Source organism: Molothrus ater, chromosome 28 (assembly GCF_012460135.2).
Source record: "Molothrus ater isolate BHLD 08-10-18 breed brown headed cowbird chromosome 28, BPBGC_Mater_1.1, whole genome shotgun sequence".
Lineage (NCBI taxonomy): Eukaryota > Metazoa > Chordata > Aves > Passeriformes > Icteridae > Molothrus > Molothrus ater.
In genome coordinates this window covers 2,978,712-2,997,331 of record NC_050505.2, presented here as the reverse complement: position 1 = coordinate 2,997,331, position 18,620 = coordinate 2,978,712, and the positions used below count along the sequence as shown (strand labels likewise).

The window sequence follows — 18,620 nt, the reverse complement described above, 5'->3', positions numbered from 1 at the left end:
CGTGAACGCGGCGGCGCGCGGGCTGTGACGTCACGCGGCGGTGGCGTGACGCCATCGCGAGACGGGGTGGTTGTGCGTGACGTCACGCGCGTGGCGAGACGCTCGGGACCGGCCCGCGGGGCCCTGAGGCCTCGGACGGAGCCGCACAGGGGCCTGAAAGCACATCCAGGATGTGAAAAATGCGTATTTTATGATTGGCTTTTCGCAATTAAATTGAATATTATATGAATAATTAAAATGAATATTATATGTGTTGTGTTAGAAAATAATGCTGTATTAATTCTCTTAAGTAGTGTGTTAAATATAGCTTTGGGTTATAAAAAATGTTAAAATAGAAACTATGCTATGTAGGATACTTTTTTTAAAGAAAGGACTCACAGTGAGATAGCAGCCACAGGACACCTGAATCTTTCAGAGAAAAAGAATTTATTGCCTTCTTATCAGAAGAAACGAACTTCTTCCCGCCTCGAAGGTGCTGTCAGGATTCAGAGGAAGAAGTTGATGATGAGCATACAGAATCCTGTGTTTGAATGGAATTTATGCATCATGTATGAGGTGTATGAATATGCAACAGGTTATTGTTTTTAAGGGTTAATCCTCTGTTAACGTGGGGCCTTTTTTGGGCTCGTGCTGCCCAGAAAAAGGTACCCCAATGTCCGTAACTCTTTGTCTCTATTGTCTCATATTGTCCTAATTCAAATTGTCCAAATTATTATTACTCAAATTGTATTACTATTTTAATAACCATTTTATTATTATTAAACTTTTAAAATTTAAAAAAAAAACCAAGTGATTGGCATTTTTCACAGCTGAGGTGTGGGTGGAACACACTGACAGCTCAGAAACATTCCCAGCAGGTGAGAGGTGACTTGATCTCTTGGAATTTTTAAGGCCCCTTCCAACCAGAGGCATTCTGAGATTCCATTAAATATTACCTGGTTTTCAGAGACTAAAGGGGAAACAAAACATTCAATTTTCCCAGTGAAAAAAGGGTCTGGAACCTTTTGGTTAATGAATGCCCAAACATTGAACAGACTTTTAAAAAGTAGAACATAAAATAGGGTAGAGGGGTGAAAAAGGGACAGAGCTCCCGAATCTGCTGCCAAAGCTCCCAGTTTAAAGTGTTTAAAGGGCTTTAAACTGGGCTTTAAACACATTTAGATTATGTGTAAAAGAGCTTTTCCTGTGGGAATGAGGGACATAGATGAGTCTCCTCTCCTATTCCTGAGGAGACCCTATGGCTGTTCCTGCGCTGTGCACGGGCCTTTAGGAAGGTCCCTAAAGTGAGGAGCAGAATCAATTTTTAAATTTCCTTTCTTACAGATCTTCCCAGCCCAGCCCCTCGTCCCTCTTGTCCGAGGAGCCCAGAAAAGGACACAAATCCCGCCCAGTCCCCTCTTGTCCCCGGCTCCTCTCAGGGGTCACGGCGCCACCACACCGGGCCGAACTACACCTCCCGTGATGCCTCGCGGCGGGCACCGCCCCGGCGGCCAATGGGCGAGGGCGGCGCGTGCGCGCGCGGCTGCGCAGTGCGGCGGCGGCGGGGGGCGGGCGGGGGCGGAGGCGCTCGGCGGGGCCGCACCGGCACAGCCGCTCCAGCGCCGCCGCCGCCGCCAGCGCCTCCCTCGGCCGCCGACCCGCCGGACCCGCCGGGCCCCGCCAGCGCCTCCTTCGGCCGCGGCGGGCGCTGGGGGCGGGCGGCCTCCCCGGGGCGGAGCCGGCGCCAGCGGCGGGGGCGCGGAAATCGAGGCCGGGGCTCCGTCGCGGCCTTGCTGGTGCTGCGGGAGGAGGAGGAGGCGGAGGCCCCGCGCCGCCCCCGCCGCCGCCTTTGTCTGCGCGGGGCCGGGCGGACGCGGCGGGGCCGTGAGAATGGAACTGACTGAAGGTGAGCGCGGGGCCGCGGCGGCCCCGGGGCGGAGGGGCCGCGGCCGCCATGTTGCTGAGGGAGCTGCGGCGGTACCGGGGCGGCGGGGCCGGGCCCCGGGCAGAGCCCGGCCAGGGCAGAGCTCGGTCGGGACAGGCCCTGGCTCTGCGGGACCCCTGGCTGGCTCCGCGCTCCCCGCTCCGGCCCCGCCGCTCTCACCGGGGCCGAGCCCCGTCCTGCTGCGGGGTTTGCCCACCGGAGCCGTCGGTGTCACCGTGCCGCGGCCTCCGCAGCTCGAGGAACGGGGTCTCATTGGGCGCGGGAAGAGCTGCGCATCAGCGAAGGGTTTGTTGTTGCTCTGCTGTTGTTTTTCTGCGGTGCTGTTGCGTTGTGCTGCACTTTGTTGTGGTCTCGCTGTGCTTTCGTTTCGCTGTCGGTGCGCTCGGTTGTTTCAGTGCAATTTGTTGTTAAAAGTCTTAATGATGACACAGTTCTACAGATCTATACTAGCCCGAAGGAGAGTATGAAGTTGCCAGTTGTTATAGTTGATGGGAAAACTGTAGCACGTTTTGATGGCTGTTCAAGTCTTTCAGTGACCTTTTGCAGAGATGCACAGTGAATACTTTGGTAGTTATATATATATTTTTTAAATTATTATTATTATTATTATATGCTTGGAAGGATTTTGCTCCAAAGCCTGAGCATGTGCTTTATGAAGGTGCAGGGTAAGAGTGAAGGATGGTGGTCAAAGACTGTATGTTTTCTTTTAATACAAACGTATTTTGCATTTTCCAGTTTCGTGACTTTGCCTGAGTTTGAGGGGGTTTGTGTGAGACACGTTGTGGTTCTTGCCCTGGCTGTGATACCTGACTTCATAGCAGTATTAGCCCATGACTTTTCCTGAAGATCCAGAGTTTTTGCTTCATGTTTTCCGTTTGAATCCCATGGCTCTGTAAACAAATGAGTCTCTGAGCTCCTTTTTCAGACAAACCCCTTTTCTCTGCTGCCCAAATTGCTTCTTTCCACAGCACCGTGGGAAACTTCTTCCAAATGCCCTTATCTAGCCCAGTTACAGACGTGACTGTTTTTTCTGGCATTCAGAAACCAAATACAAAACACCTTTACAAAGGTGCACAGGGGAGCAGCCTCACCTCATGCTTTAAAGTTTGTCAAGAGGCCTCTGATTCACCGCTGGTGTCTGCCAGGAGGAACAGCTCATTCCAGCTGGAGTCAGGAAAAATCCACAGGCTGTGGGTTTCCTGTTAAAGACTCAGGTGCAGGTGAAAATTTGGCGTTGTCTTAACGTGTGCAAACAGAGCTTTGTCTGGGGGATTTGTTCAGGACATGCAGAGAAGGATGGGACAAAGCAGATTGCACAGACTGAATGCAGGGATTAGTAGGAACAATTGTTTTATTTCTCTTTGCAGTTCATTCAGTTCTGACCCACCAGGATGATGTTCCAGGTGACAGAGGTGTCCCTCTGGGTCGTGGTTAATGTGACCAGGAGCAGTGGGTGTGCTCAGCTCAGGGGAGGAGTGAGGTGCAGGGTGTGAGAGTGAGGTGTGTGTGAACTGCAGGCTTAGGGCTTTGAGAGGTCAGGAGTGATTGCATCACTTCAGACACCCGGCCTGTCCAGCCAGGCAGCTCTGTCTGTCTGTCTGTCAGACACCTGCAGCAGTGAGCAGCTCCTGAGAGCAGTTGCTGTGTTGCTTGGGTGCCTGAGCAGAGCAGCACCAGTGCAGCTCAGATACTTTGGGGTGAAACAGCACAGGAAATGGCAGTAAATATCTGTGGGGTAAGGAGGGGTCGGTAGGATGTGAGCAGAGGTTTGTATCTCTCTGCTTTAGGTCTGTGTGGACAGGAACTGGGTGGTATTTGGACATTAAGATGTCCTGGAACTTCTGCTTTTGAGGCTGGTGATAGAAAGCTCAGCTCAGGGTGACGAGGCAGTGACACCATTCTGAGCACACACGTCTGACTCACAGCAGTGCTTCCAGCTCCTGCCTCACAATACACACCTTCCATCCAAAACACACCTTACCTCTGACTGCACTAGCCCTGGGTGGGCATTGTCAACAGAAAAGGGTGGGAGAAAGTTTGGTGAAACCTCTGTTTCAAATGTGTGTGTGCTGGACTCCATCAGTAGCTGTTATGGTCACAGCCAGTGTCCCTGATTGGGAATAGAAAAGCTGTGATCACACAGGATTGGAGTTGTTTGATAATCTGAGGTCAGTTGATATTTAGTCCAATGCAGCATGGAAGCAAGGTTTGAGAACTTCAAGTCTTGTTTTCTGAAAGCAAAGTTGAAAAATACTCATACTAAAACTGGTTTTAGATAAGTGGAATTGTTGGTGAAAAGGTGAACCTGGAGGGATTATAATCTCTGCAAAACCTTCCCCTCACTGAGCACTCACTCTTGGAGTGGAACTGGTTTTTTGAGTTGTGCTCAGGATGGGAACTGAAACTACCAGTGTTTACTTAAAGAAGATCTCTACTAGGCTGACCTGCCTTATTCTGTGCTGCTTATATTTTACCATTTACCTTTTCCTCTGTTCCTTTGAATTGTGACTCTCCCTTGGATGACAGGAAAATATTTACAGAAGGTGTGTCAAGTCTCAGTGTTTGTAAATGGCCCTGTGTCCCTGTCTGCCCTGGAAAGGACTTGAGCAGAATGGGGGACTCTCACCTTCAAAGAGGAAATGCTCTCATTAGGAAATACAGCTGTACTTTTGAAAGTGTTAATTACAAATTGTTTCATTGTTGATTTCAAGTTGTTTGCAGCCGCTGTGAAGTGTCCATTTCCTATAAACCTTGAAGTGATGAAACTATATCTGTTCATCTCCAGTGTTGTATCAGTGCAGGATCTGTTATGGGTCATGTTTGGAAGCCAAACTGTACAGTTCACAGGAGGCTGACACGGTGGGTTCATAGAGTCATCACTGGCATAGTGAGAAGAATTTATTCTGGAATACTTTTCTGCAAGATCAGCTGGAAATCCTGTTACCCCGTGGTCTGGGTGGTGTTGCTGTGTGGCAGGGACAGCTCTCTGTGGTGACAGTGGGGTGTTCTTCACATTAGTGCTTAGGAGGGACATCCACAAAGTGATCCTTGCTTGGGTTTGGCTGTTGAGATTGCTGTGTGCTCAGGGTTCCTCATTGTGTCCTGGTGTTGTGGGTCACTCTAGGGCCTGTCCTCTCTCACTGTAATCCTGCCCAGGTGCCACTTCACTGGGCAGCACATGGGGCAGAATTTCGGGCAAGGAGAGTGGGAAGGTCTGGGTGTGTTAACAGTGATGGCAGTGAGGGGCAGAGAGCAGCCTCAGTGCTTTGGGGCTGCTGGGGCAGTTTGTGGAGCCCTGACCCTGGTTCTCAGCCTATACAGAGCTCCTCAGGAACCAGTTTGGGATGGGGTGTCCCAGCTGTGCAGCACAGGCTGAGAGACACAGGTGAGCTCCAGAATAAATGAAAAAAAAAACCAAATAACTGTTCTTTAACTGGTGGCTCCTAAATGCAGTGCTTTGGAGTTCATTAATCCACATTTCTGCCATGTAGCAAAACAAAGCACAAGGGCAGCCACCTCTGCAGAGCCTGTGGGAGCTGCCTTGGCAGCTGGGACTGTGCCCTCCCAGCTGTGGATGTTCCTCAAGTGCTGCCACAGCTTCCCAAGAGTTTTTTATAAGTATTCAGAAGATTGAACCTGGTTTTAGTAAGAAATAAAACTCAGCCTAGTGTGAGAATCTACTGTTTGCTCTTTGGTTTGGCAGATGGAAAGTAACAATTCAGTGGTAGGTTGTACAAATAGTCCCACTTCCTCTTCCCAGAACAGGGGTGGGTTGGGGTTTTTGACCTTGCTGTGCAATCCCAGTGCTGCTCCTCAGCTCTGCTGCCCCTGATGGTGCTGCCTGTGTTGGTTTGCTGGCTGATGTGCAGAGCTGTGGAGGAAGGGATGGTTTCATGGCCCCAAGGTTCAAAAGTTCCTGCAATGAGAAAATTCTGCTGCAGAGCCTTGTGCTGTTATTGCCATGAATTGCTTAATTACAGTGACAAACGTGCCCAAGTCAATCTCACAGGATGAGGACAAACATCAATTTAATCCAAGTGTGAAGATCATTGGAAAGCATCACCCCAAAACATCCAGCACAAATCTGTTAGAGTTTTTGTTCCTTTTGGAACTTCAGTTACTTTTTGCAGTCTTAGAGGAGGGAAGTTCTCAGTATTAGGAAATCTCTAAGGTATTGAGATGCACGGCTCTGGGAGGGTGAGAATTGCATGTGGGCAGGGTTTAGTGGAGGTTTTCTTTAGAAGTGTCTGTGGGATGCATTAATGTCATTTCTAACCCAGACCAAAAGGGCACAGTAACCGTCCTGTGTGCCCACACAGGCAGAACAAATACCACGGGGCTGTGTTTGCTTTGGAAGGGCTGAACTAACCTTGTGGGAAGCAAACTGGTGTTTCTTACCTGCAGGTCAGGTCAGTCACTTTGTGTTGCTTCTTGTTGAACATTGAGCTGCTTACATGAATGCCAAAGCCTTCTCTGAGCCTGCAGTTGAGTTTTGGAAGTCTGACTTTGATTGAGTCTGACTGTGGTGTTTTAATACGCACTGGAAGGTTGAAGGTGTGGAATCTCACTCAGTGAGTAACCTCTGGGTTTGGGGGTCTCTTGATGCTGAGGCTTTGAACCATGCAGTGATTAATATTAAAATAAAGTGTGAGGGGCAGGAGAATAACCCTCCTCAACAGCTGCTGGGAGCCAGTGCAAATATGCCCTGCTTTTCTGGGGAGGGAGAGGCTGGGGAGCTCCATCTGAGGCTGAGCACTGGTTTCCCAGTGGCCAAGGTGGAATAACCCACTTGTTTTCATTGTGCTGTTGTTCAGAGCATCCTGTGGCTTGCCCAAAGGCTGCTCATGTCTCAAATTTTGACAAGGAGGTGGGGAGGGAGGAGAAGAGGTTTCTCTGTTTTGTCTTTCTGTGGTGTTCCTGCCTTGTGCAGTTTACAGCGACTGTGTCAGGACATCTGAGTATCTCTTATCTGCTGCAGGGTGAAATGCTGTCCAGGCTGGAATAACCCTTCCTAGGGCATGACTAGGAAGGCTGGGGAGTTTGGCACTGTTACTCTGACTTTGTAGTACTTGGGCTTTTAGTTCTTAAGCACTTGTAGGTGCTTCTGATGTTTTTTGAAATGTCTTGGAAAAGAAGAATTTGCCATATGAGAAACATGCCAGTAAAGGCTCAGTAACACCAGTCCTCTCTAAATCCACGTGAGTTTGTCTGCTGAATAGAGAGGGGGAAATTGTTCTTGAGATCCCTTTTTTCCTCAACTGTTTAATTTGCTTAATTACTGTTTTTTAATTTACACTGACTTCTTATTTCCCTTCCCCTGCCTCTAGGCCCTATGAGAAAAAGGGAAAGCTAAGGATGCTGGAGCAGAACAATGGATTTCTCTTTCTCTTTCATGCAAGGGATCATGGGAAACACAATTCAGCAACCACCTCAACTCATTGACTCGGCCAACATCCGCCAAGAGGAGGCCTTTGATGGCAGCAGTGACATTGCCGAGGATGGGGGCCGGACGCCGTACGAGGCCGCGCTGCAGCAAGGCTTCCAGTACCCCACGCCCTCCGAGGAGCTGCCCACCCTCACCAACGGCTACCCCCCGGCCATCAGCATGTACGAGCCCCAGGGCAAGTACCAGGGCTACCCTCAGTATCCCAATGGATCTGCCAATGGCTTTGGGACAGGCAGGACCTTCAGCCCCACGGAGTATTACCAGCTGGAGAACTCCAATGCCAGGCAGCACGAAGTGCTGGAGAAAGCTTCCCCTCCTCCCCAGCCTCCTCCACCACCACCACCTCCACAAGTGGGGATTCCAAAGAAGACTGGCTCACCAGAGATCAAACTGAAAATAACCAAAACTATCCAGAACGGCAGGGAATTGTTTGAGTCCTCCCTGTGTGGGGACCTGTTGAATGAAGTCCAAGCGAGGGAGTACGCTAAGGCAAAACATGAAGGGAGGAAAGAGAAAAGGAAAAAAAGTAGCAAGCATGACTCTTCCCGGTCGGAAGAGCGCAAGTCACACAAAATTCCAAAATTAGAACCAGAGGAGCAAAATGTAAGTGGAATGGTAATTCAGCCATCTGTACACCTGGTATTGTTGATGGAGAGCGTGTCCAGCAGGCTTTGTCCTTGTTCTGGCTGTGTGCACGCTGAGTCACCAGGCTTTAGTTACTCATCAGAGCCTCAGGATGAGGTTGCCAGGAGCTGTGTCTGTAGGTAACACAATGTTGGTTTAAAGGCTCATGTGAAAAACATATCTTAGAAAATTGTTTTTAAATATTATTTAGTGTTATAACGTGTTTAGAGTTTGCTACGCTCTGGCCAGTGTTGAAGATGGAACTTCTGGACAAGAGCTCACACATTCCTGAAATTGCCTCTCAAAAGAGTGCTAGATTGTGGAGTGGAAAGTGAGGTTCCTTGGGGTATTCAGCAGTGAAACGTTAATGAATCTTATACCATATTGTCCATATCCAGAGGATGTACATCAGGTGATGTTAACTGAGATTCTGGGAAGCAAGAACCCAGATTACCGTGGTGCCCTCTCATTCTTTTTCTTTCAGTTTCATAAGCCACTCCAATACTTCTGTTTCCTTTTCTCATGCTTGTTCCTGCCACCTCTGTGGTGCTGGTTTCTGCCTCTCCCACTTTGAGGGAATGGGTGGCAGAGAGGCTGGTAAGTGCCAGGAATGGGGAAATTGCCATTTCTGGCAGGGACAGAAGTTGCCCAGCCTAGGCTGGAGTGTTACAGAACGTAGCTGAGTTTGTTGTCAGGCCTGTGAAAGCCCTTGGTGCTTGCAGTTCTCTCAGGGAGAAGATCCTGTCCTGCAGGCACCAGCTGTGATCTGGTAGAGTGGGTTCTGTGCTGCAGGGAGGTGCTGGGGCCCCTGTGAGGCTGTGGGAGCTGCTGTGTCCTGCTGGCCCTCTCTGAGCAGTGTCTCTTGCACTGTACCTGCTTTCTGGCCAGACTCCATCACCCCCACATCAGGCTGTCAGTTTGTTTCCCCTCTTACCAGTGACTCCTGTTCTGCTCCTGGAGCTTCAGCTGTGCCTGTCCCTCTGGCTCTGTTACCTGCTTGCCATGAGAATGGAATCTTCTGTCTCTCACAGACTCAACTAAAACCTTGCATCTTGAATTCCAAGCTCCTAGTCATGTGCGTCATCCAGAGTTCACCAGAAATCTTGGTCTTGCTATTGTCTTCCTTGTTGCTTTCATTTCCCTTTCTAAACGTGGTGTTGCAATAAATGTTTCTTGTAACCCAGCCCTGTTTCAGACATGGCCTGCTCTGACAGGAGCAGGATTTTCTGCTGGTGTTTCTCAGTATGAGTTTGCCAGGGCAGTCTCAGGTCCATTGTCCCATCATTTTGCTTTCCACTGCACGATTTCATCTTCATGTACACTTTTGTCATCTTCAATGTTAAAGGTGTGAGACCTGTGACTTGGGATCATCTTCATAGGAACAAACAACTTTTGGTACAACTATGGTTGTTTTATAGTTTTGCACTCAACGAGGCTGTGGCAAGTCAGATGGTCACCAGTTGTTCCTTATTCTGATGCTGTAATTTCAGAGAAAATCCTCTGACTCTGAGGGGATGCCCATACTGGAGAGGCTGATTTAAAATGGAAATGTGAAAACACTGGTCAACATAAAGCTCTGAATCCTTGTTTTGAGAATCAGCCTCTCTGCTCAGTAGTTGTGTTCTGTGAGGAGCCTGTGAACCCAGCTCAACTCTCCTGGCAGAGGGGAGGTTTCAGTAATTCCCTGTAGCTAAAGAAGGGCAGGAGTCAGTGCTGTGCTTCCTGCTGTGCAGGGAGGAAGAAATTCTGCCCAGCAAATAGCAAAGTGATTATTCCTAAATGGTGCTTGTGTCCAGACAGCTCCAGGTGAGACACTGGGCTGTGCCCCCCCTGACCTGAGCTGCTCTGTCCCTTTCCTCGTGTCCCCAGTTCTCTGGAGCACACAGCCAGGACTGCTGTGGGGTCTGTGCTTGGAGTGGCCTGGCAATAATGGGTCCTCAGCATTATTAGTTCCTCACTGCTTGTGTCTGACTACTCCTGCTGCTGCTCTTTGAGTCCTTTGGCTTCTGTGCTGCAGGAAAAGCAAGTGTGTGGCACTTGTCTCCTGAACCTCAGCCCCTGTCCCCCCTCACACCCACCCCACATCAGTGTCAGCTTCTGGTCGGGGCTGATTCTGCTCTGTGTTGTGGATTTTTGATCCTCCAAATATATTTGTCAACTCTATGCAATATAACATTGATTTTACAGTGATCATGTTGTATATTTAGCATAATTTATGTACTGCAGTTCTTGCGAGTAACTGGTGCACAGTGAGACTCACCACATCGCTGTGGATATCCTCACATGGGGTTCTCTGGTTTTTGGAAATTGTGTGTTATTTTAGGTGGAAAGTTACTTGGATTTGCTGTTTCTGAATGTATGTTCTTCTGTCATCTGTTACAGGAGAGCATAGTTATATTTAGGTGTGATAGTAATGTAAATAGTGTAGGGGAAAGCAGGTATTTCTTTATTGTGATGTTACTGTGTTAATTTGGTACAAGGAATAGTCATATTCACATTTTCTGGGTTCATGGTTGCCTTTCTCTCTGTGAATTACTTTTTTCTGCCTGGTTTCACTCTTATCTTCTGTTGTTTTACTGTCCCCTTACAGTAAGTCTTGTTTTCCTTTTTTCTCTTTATTGTTACCCATTTCTTAGAGACCAAATGAGAGGCTTAGCACACTCTCTGAGAGACCAAGAGAAGATGCAGTGCTGGAGGAAGCCCCGGTTAGTACATGCACCAATTAACACTTTTGGAACTCAGAGAATGTCACTCTTTTTGGACTGTTTCTTCCATTGAGTCTTTAATTTATCTGCTAAATCAGTTGTCATTTCTTTTAAACTCTTATTACTCTCATTACTGCATCAACTCATCTCTTATTGTACTGGATTTATTGCTTTATTTTATTCCTAAATATTTATTTTATTTTATTCCTATTTTATTATTTTATTTTATTCCTAAAAGCAGTATTTCTAATCAACCTAGGAAGCAGAATCCTTTTTGAGGGGGTGGCAGTTGCTCTTTTGTGTCTCTGTTTGTCAGCAGTGTTGTTACGTAAATCCCAGCTCTGTGCAGCTCCTTTCTTTCACATTTCTAAGAAATGTTTTTCTCATCTTGGATTATCAAACCTCAGGGACAGCTGAGAGAACAACAACAACAAGTCCCTGTGGATGGTGTGTGCATCTCCAAGTGCTCTAAATCCTCTCCTGTGGCTTTAATGTGGTGTTTCCTTTGCAGGTCCAGCAGCTCGTGCCATCCCTTCCCACGCAGGTCACCCACGACGTCAAGTTCCAGGTTGGGGATCTGGTTTGGTCCAAGGTGGGGACGTACCCATGGTGGCCTTGCATGGTGTCCTGTGATCCACAGCTTGACGTGCATACCAAAATTAATACAAGAGGTAAGGGAGGAAGCTCTTTGCCAGAGTGGCAGGTTATGACAGTCTGTAGCTGTTCTGTTATTAAAAATACCCTCATTCTAAACTGCCTTTGTGGGGTGGATTCTGCTCTGTGTGTGCTGAACAGGACAGAACTGGTACCTGGTATGTGACCTCTGCAGGTGGCACTGTGGGAACGGGCTAGTGCCCAGGTCTTTCTGCTTTTCTCAAGTCACTGTGAGAGTTCAGTGTGGGCAGGGTGTCCTGAGCATCTGTTGTTGTGTTGTGAGGGTCCCCAGGGCGAGATTTGACTCCAAGTTCTCAGAAGGCTGATTTATTAAATTATGATATTGTATTATATTAAAAGAAAATGATACACTAAAACTATATGTACTAAAGAAAGAGAAAGGAGACATCAGAAGGCTAGAACAAAAATGATAATAAAAACTTGTGACAGACTCTGAGAGTCCAACACAGCTGGCTGTGATTGGTTATTAAATTAAAACAATTTGCATGGAACCAATCAAAGATACACCTGTTGGTAAGCAACTTCCAAACCACATTCCAAGCAATCAGATAATTATTGTTTACATTTCTTTTCTGAGGCTTCTCAGGAGAAAATCCTTAGCAAAGGGATTTTTCAGAAAACATCACGATAACAAGCATCCATCCCAAACTGTTCTGGATCTGGGCCACTTGGGCCAAGTATCTCCACTTGCAGGAAGGAAGCACTGGGGAGGAGGAAGGTGTGAGCTGAACAGAGCAGTGTTGGTACAACTGCTGAGTGGTGTTTGCCCTTTCAGGTGCCCGGGAATACCACGTTCAGTTCTTCAGCAACCAGCCAGAGCGGGCCTGGGTGCACGAGAAGCGCGTCCGGGAGTACCAAGGGCACAAACAGTACGAGCAGTTACTGGCTGAGGCAGCCAAGCAAGCCAGCAACCACTCTGAGAAACAGAAGGTACAGTACAGGGGGCACTGGGGGGGTCATCTCTGTAAGGGAGATGCTCCAGGGCAGGTCTGGAACTCTGCAGGGCTTTGCCCTGAGAAGGATTGGCTGCATCTCACCAGCAGGGAATTCTGTGTCTACATTTATTGAAGTAAAGGATGACTCTGACGATGGGGAGAGAATGATGTATCTGAGTCTAACTCATTAGAAGGTTAATTAATTACTTTATTATACTATACTATCTACATTTCATCTAAACTGAATCTGCCAAGCACTTACTTTGCACAGAACTGCACTCCTCTCTTGATTGCTTCGTGTCTGTCAGCAGACAGTCCAGACACACACACTCTCTCAGCCCTAATAGGCCAAGGAAATAAAACATCTTCACTTTGGATAAACAGTCTCTATTTGCATTCTACTTTGGCACAACTATCACACAGGCAGAGCAAGTGATAAGAGTTGTGCTTTCTCTTTCTCTGAGGTTCAGGGAATGTGAATCTCAGAAATATTCTTGGGAAAAATAGTGCTTGCTTTTCTCTATGAAGAGAACATACATTCAGTGTCAAAAATACCCTGTAAATGGAAGGCAGACTGCTGCCTGAGAGATGCAGAGATCCTCAGGGTTGTGTTTAAGTGCTGTAGTGGCAAAATCTTCAGGGTAACCACTGCTTGTCTTGTCCCCTAAGATTCGCAAGCCGCGGCCGCAGAGGGAGCGAGCACAGTGGGACATTGGCATTGCCCACGCCGAGAAAGCGCTGAAAATGACCCGGGAAGAGAGGATAGAACAGTACACCTTCATTTACGTAGACCAAGAGCCAGAGGAGGCTTTGGCCAAAGCCAAAAAGACTGCTGCTTCCAAATCAGAGGCCAAGAAGAACCGGCGGCCGAAGGCGGCGCCAAGCTCGCAGCCGGAGCACGGCAGCGCGGCCCCAGGCTCCTCACCCTGCCACGGTGAGCGCCGGCAGGGCCAGCGCAGGCACTCCAGCCCAGAGGAGGAGGAGGCTCCACCTGTGAAAATCGCCTGGAAAACAGCTGCAGCTAGGAAATCCCTGCCAGCTTCCATCACCATGCACAACCTGGATCTGCAAAAGTGTAACATGTCTCCGGTTGTTAAAATTGAACAGGTTTTTGCCCTTCAGAATGCTGCTGGGGATGGAAAGCTCATCGATCAATTTGTTTATTCCACCAAGGTACGTGCTTGGTGCAGTGACCCCCTCTTTTGCTCCTGAGTTATCCTGAGTCTTCCTTACTGGGGAGCTTGAGCTGTGTCCACCAAGCTTTCACCACTCGTGTTCCTTTCATTGAGAGATTAAGAGACAGATGTGACAATAGAATCTTTCAGGGCACTGAGCCCCATGTTCAGTGCAGCTCTGGCAGTAACTGTTTTGCTGGTGGCAGAGCAGCTCCCTACAGATGGCTGTATTTTTGTTTATAACACATTAAATATATTAGATATTAATATATTAATATAATTAATATATCATTACATTCTTATATATTATTATATTATATAAATATATAATTAATATTAAATATTAATATATTTAATATCTATTAAATATATTCAGCTTCCTAGTTGAAATAGTCCAAAAATTCTTGATAAAATCAGTGCTTTTGTGGGAAACAGATGACAAAACTGTTAATAATGTACTAAAAAGTAATAACTACATTTTGTGTAACAGACTTTTAAATTGAGTTCTGCCTCTGAGCTTCCTTCAGGTGCACAGCAGCTTCCCACAGTCAGTGTAAGGAAAAGGCTTAGGACTATTTCTCTGCCTCCTTCTTCTGCCTCTCTACCTGGAGAGTGTTTATTTCATCCTAAGCCCTATAGAGAAGGTAATGTTTAGAAAAGTCACTGGAATTATTTTTTCCTTGTGTGTGAGGGGAGATTGAGAGGGGTGGAAAGTTGTGCAGGGAAGCAGCTCCATAGTAGATTAATCCTGTCTATGTGTTGGGTTGGAGAGCATTGATTGTTTCTGTTCTGAGATTCAGGGGCAGGCCTGTTACCTGGTAGCAGCACAGCTTTGTAACAGGGGAAGACAATCTTTTCCTTTTTTCTTTTCAAGGGAGTTGGTAACAAAACAGAAATAAGCGTCAAAGGACAAGAGAAACTGAATTCTTCATCAGCTCAGAGAAGTGAGAAAGCAGTGGTGCAAAACGCGTCCTCTCCTGAGACAACTTCTGGGGCAGCAGGTAGGGAAACTGCAGTCCTGCTCTGAACCTGAGCCTGCAGCATGAGAATTCAAATACCAAACCCAGCATTTTCTCATTACTTAAGAGTGATTAACATCTTTCTGTTCACATAGGAATTGTAATGAGCATGGCTTATGTCACACATGGTGAGCCAACATACACAGCGTGGCTGTGGGGTGGGATTGGTGGTTTGGCCTCTGAACTTTGTGTCTGCAACTTACAGCCTGAGACAACATGCTCAAGGGATGATGTCCTGTGCAGAGCAGTGGAAAGCTGGTTTAGAAGACAGCCCAGTGGATGTGTGTTAGCAGGGTATTGCCATGGCTTTTGGTCCCAAATGGAAAATATGAGAGCTGTCATATGAAAACAAAAAGAGTCAGGAAGTGGCACATTTCAGTAGGGAATGTCTGATTTGAGGTAGAGACTCCCTAGGCTTTGTTGTTCAGTTTTTGCATGACCTGTTAAAAAACAGGGATTTTTAAAAGCTGCTTCAGCTAACTCCATCCAAATGAGAATGCTTGCCTTCTGAAGCCATCTCAGGGGGTACATCATAAAGCAGTGAGTTTTGATCTATCAGGTCTGAGGGAGAAGAACCACTGAAGCAAATAATGGAACTTGGGCCTGAAATGGGAATACCTTGAATGAGCTGTTGGAATCTCATCATGTTGCCAGGTGTCACTTTTGCTTTAACTATCCATCGATTGGATTATTTCTCCCTTTCCAAACATGAAATAGATGAGAACCAGAGTCAGAAATCTCAGTGGTCAGCATCCATGAGTCCTCTGCAAACACGTTTCAGGTTCTGTCTGTGTGATGGTTTTAGGCAGGATTATTTGCTGGTTTATGGAGTGTTTGGGACTGCAGCACTCGGATTTCCTGCTGTGAGGGGCGATTCCCCTGCTGTTGACAGTGGTGGTTCTTTCCAGCTGTGCTTGCTGTTGCTCCTTGAATTGCCTTGCAGCAGGAGAGGCCATCTCCATTCTGCTTCTCTCACCTGGAATCTAAAGGCTTCAGCTTCCCTTTGGCTCCTCAGATGTAGGGGGTGAGAATTCTGAGCCTCTCTTTTTTCATTTTCTTAGGCTTTTTGGATACGTAACACTCCACCTGCTAACACCCTGTAAGTGCCTGAGCTTACCTGCAGTGCACACTTCAGTCACTCTCAAAGCCATTTCCAAAGTCCAGTTATTGGTCCCCTCTTGTGGAACATAACTGCCAAGTCCTTTTTTCAAATGTAAGGTCAGTGGAACTTCAGAATCCCTTTACGGTAAAGTATTTGCCATACTGACTCTGGGAGTCCTTATTGCTAACCTGCAGTTAGAGACACAGAATTCAATAATGCTGGAAAGGTAATTCCCTTACTTGAAACTGCAAGAGCAGCCCTGAGAATCCCTGGTGCCTCTGGCCTGCAGAGACTGAGCTGGGATTTATCTCCAGCAAGGTGGAGGGCTGGTCCAACATCTGTCCTGAAACTTTGGATGAAAATATACCTGAAGATGGGATGGGAGCATTGTGAAGGTGATGACTGGATCCTTGGAGAGCAGGAAGAGGAGAAAGTGCCCATTGCAGTGGTCAATGTTGCTGTCAGCCAACATTAGACACTCTGGTTCTGGAATTCTCTGATCCAGGGCTTGATCTTACCTCCTTGGCTTCAGGGAGAAAATCCATTCTTGTTTAAAGTAACTGTTGGTCACATCTGCTCAAATTTACCTGAAGCTGCTTCAGGGGACTTTGGTCAGCAAAGTGACAAAAGATATTCCCCAGCTCTGATGTGGAGACCCACTGCTGCTGTGCAAGTTCCTCAAGGGATGGGGCCTAACCAGAAGTTACACGTGGACAGACATGATGGATGTTGACCTCAGTCATTAATTTCTAAATTATTAATAACTAATTGCTATTATTCATTAATTAATATGCTGTAAAAGTTTTTTCCCTCTAAGAAAAACCAATTTTCCCCTCAGAAATCCAATTATTGTAACATAACTTTTCCAGCTGTGTAGTTTAGTTACTGAGACATTCCCAAGCCATGCAGCCATGGGAAAAATACTCATCCAATATATCAAGAGGAGTTTTCATGTTTTTTTTCTCTGCAGTTCTTTTGCAAGGCTGTCTTTCAGTCTGGTTCAAGCCTGTGTGTTTCTCTAGATACTTGATCTTCTGACAAGACCAGGCAGGTTTACAGCTCCTAGCAGTGCATCCATCTGACCCAGTCAGCTCTCAAGAGTTTGCAGTTTTGCTTGGAAGAAAACAAACTATTTCCCAGTTGTGTCTTGTATAGGTGAAACCTCCCAGGCTGAAAACCCAGCAAAATACTTCCCAGCAGCTCATTGTAAATGCTCAGGTGCCAGTTTTGTCAGCTCAGGTGTTGTGCTTGTTCCAACAGCTGCCCACAGTGTTGAGTGTCGTGTCCATGGTTCTCCATGTGCCTGTTTGGGAGGTGCTGGAGCACAGAAAGGTCTTTTTGATTTTGCCAGCCTTAGTTGCCAAAACCCCAGTAGCTCCCTCTTCATCTGTTAAAATGTCACAGTAACATTCATTAATCTGAGTTTGTTTTCTATGCCAGTGCTTTTAAAAACTTGTTTTTCACATTCATTAATGACGGTAACACATCATGGTTGATGCCTCTGTTTGTGCTGAGTTTTTCTTCACCTCAGAACTTTCAGGTGAGCATTGAGGTCTGGTGTGGCTGCAGGTGGTACAGGGTGGGACTGGCTGTAGTTACGTGACAGAGGCCATCACCCCCAGAGGGGGACACAGATCTGGCATTTTGGAGGAAATCCTGAAGCTGTGCTTTGCGTCTGAAATTTCTAGGTTGTTTTTGTTCAAGGAGTTGGTTGTGGCTACCTTCCCAAAACACCAAAGATGGACTGTTTGGTTCAGAATTACCCAGGTGAAGACCATGCCAGAGAGGTGTGTTATGGATTATGGAAATCTGTTTGCCCTAATCTGAATTCCAGCCTTTTGTTCCAGTCTTTTACTTGTGTCTGTTTTCTGAAGCTGATCTCTGGAATCAGAATGTGTGTCTGCAGCCACAGCACCAGCTGGTCAATAGCTTGGAACTGAATTTAAAAATAAAACATTCAAAAGAGGACAAAGTCTTGGTTTCGTTCCTTTACCTCTTGGTTTGGTGTTGCACATCTTGCTGTACCTCAGAAATACGAGGAATCATATAATGGAAACCTTTTTCCTTCTTCAGGTTCTGTAGAAAAGAAGCAACAGAGAAGATCGATTCGAACCCGCTCCGAGTCTGAGAAATCCACTGAAGTTGTGCCAAAGAAGAAGATCAAAAAGGAGCAGGTTGGCTTCCTCCATGTAGAGAGTTAAAATATATTGTATTCATAAATGTTGTGGCTTATATTGGTGCCTTTTTATTTTTCTCCATTTTTCCCCATCGGGTTTCGGTTTGGACTATCCTCCATGAAATCCCCCTGTCAATGCCATTGCTGTGACTCTGCTACTGGCATCTTCTCAGTATCAGTCAGGCTATGGAAGTGGGCACGCAGTGATGGATGACTCCTAATGAACCTGCCATGTTTCCTTTGAGATTTCTGTTCTGAGCAAAATGGGTTTGTTTCAGTGATTTCTCTTGGATGGAATTGCCACCAGGTTCCTTCCTTTGGCTCTTGATTTAGCTGCTGGTTTGTGTTGAGGCTTTGTTTTTCAAATGAAGTTAGAGTGATTAATTTGACCACTTCTGAAAATGGACTTCAAGAATGATTTCACTTAAAGATGAATAGTCAGACTTTCATGTTGGCAGACATCAGCAAAACAGTTCTGGGATCTACCATTTTTTCCTGAAATAGTTCTAACGTGTACAGGGCATTCCTTTAATCTGGATGTCAGACAGACAAATGTTGTTGCTTTAAGAAAATTTTAATGATAAAACATTTCTGCGTGGAAATGAGTAGGAGAGTGCAGTGGATGGACAGAAATACTAAAACCTGCATACACTTTAAACAAGTTTGTCAAAGTTGTTGGTTCTTCTCCTTGCATGGTTGATTTTTTCCCGCTTCAAGGGCCTCTGTCTGAAAGCTGAGAATTTTATATAAATGTTTCATAGTTTAGCTTTTCCCAGTGAGAATTTTTAAAGAGAGACAGTCAGGATGAAGATTTATATGGGAAGGGGAAAAAATATTTT

At 46.6% G+C, this 18,620-nt stretch overlaps 1 protein-coding gene across 3 annotated transcripts in view; it reads left to right on the top strand.

Annotated features, from left to right (window-relative positions):
* The first annotated feature begins 1,591 nt into the window (after window positions 1-1,591).
* The window catches only part of NSD3 (nuclear receptor binding SET domain protein 3), a 36,209-nt gene continuing 19,180 nt past the window's right edge, over window positions 1,592-18,620 (top strand). For 2 of the 3 annotated variants that reach the window (XM_036396783.2, XM_036396781.2), the window contains exons 1-8: window positions 1,592-1,885; window positions 7,252-7,973; window positions 10,631-10,699; window positions 11,211-11,370; window positions 12,150-12,304; window positions 12,979-13,482; window positions 14,359-14,485; window positions 17,679-17,779. In XM_036396783.2, coding sequence (XP_036252676.1) covers window positions 7,296-7,973; window positions 10,631-10,699; window positions 11,211-11,370; window positions 12,150-12,304; window positions 12,979-13,482; window positions 14,359-14,485; window positions 17,679-17,779 — 1,794 coding nt within the window. In that variant the 5' untranslated portion in view covers window positions 1,592-1,885; window positions 7,252-7,295. The remainder of the gene's footprint in view (window positions 1,886-7,251; window positions 7,974-10,630; window positions 10,700-11,210; window positions 11,371-12,149; window positions 12,305-12,978; window positions 13,483-14,358; window positions 14,486-17,678; window positions 17,780-18,620) is intronic. The other variant, XM_036396782.2, reaches the window with a different exon arrangement.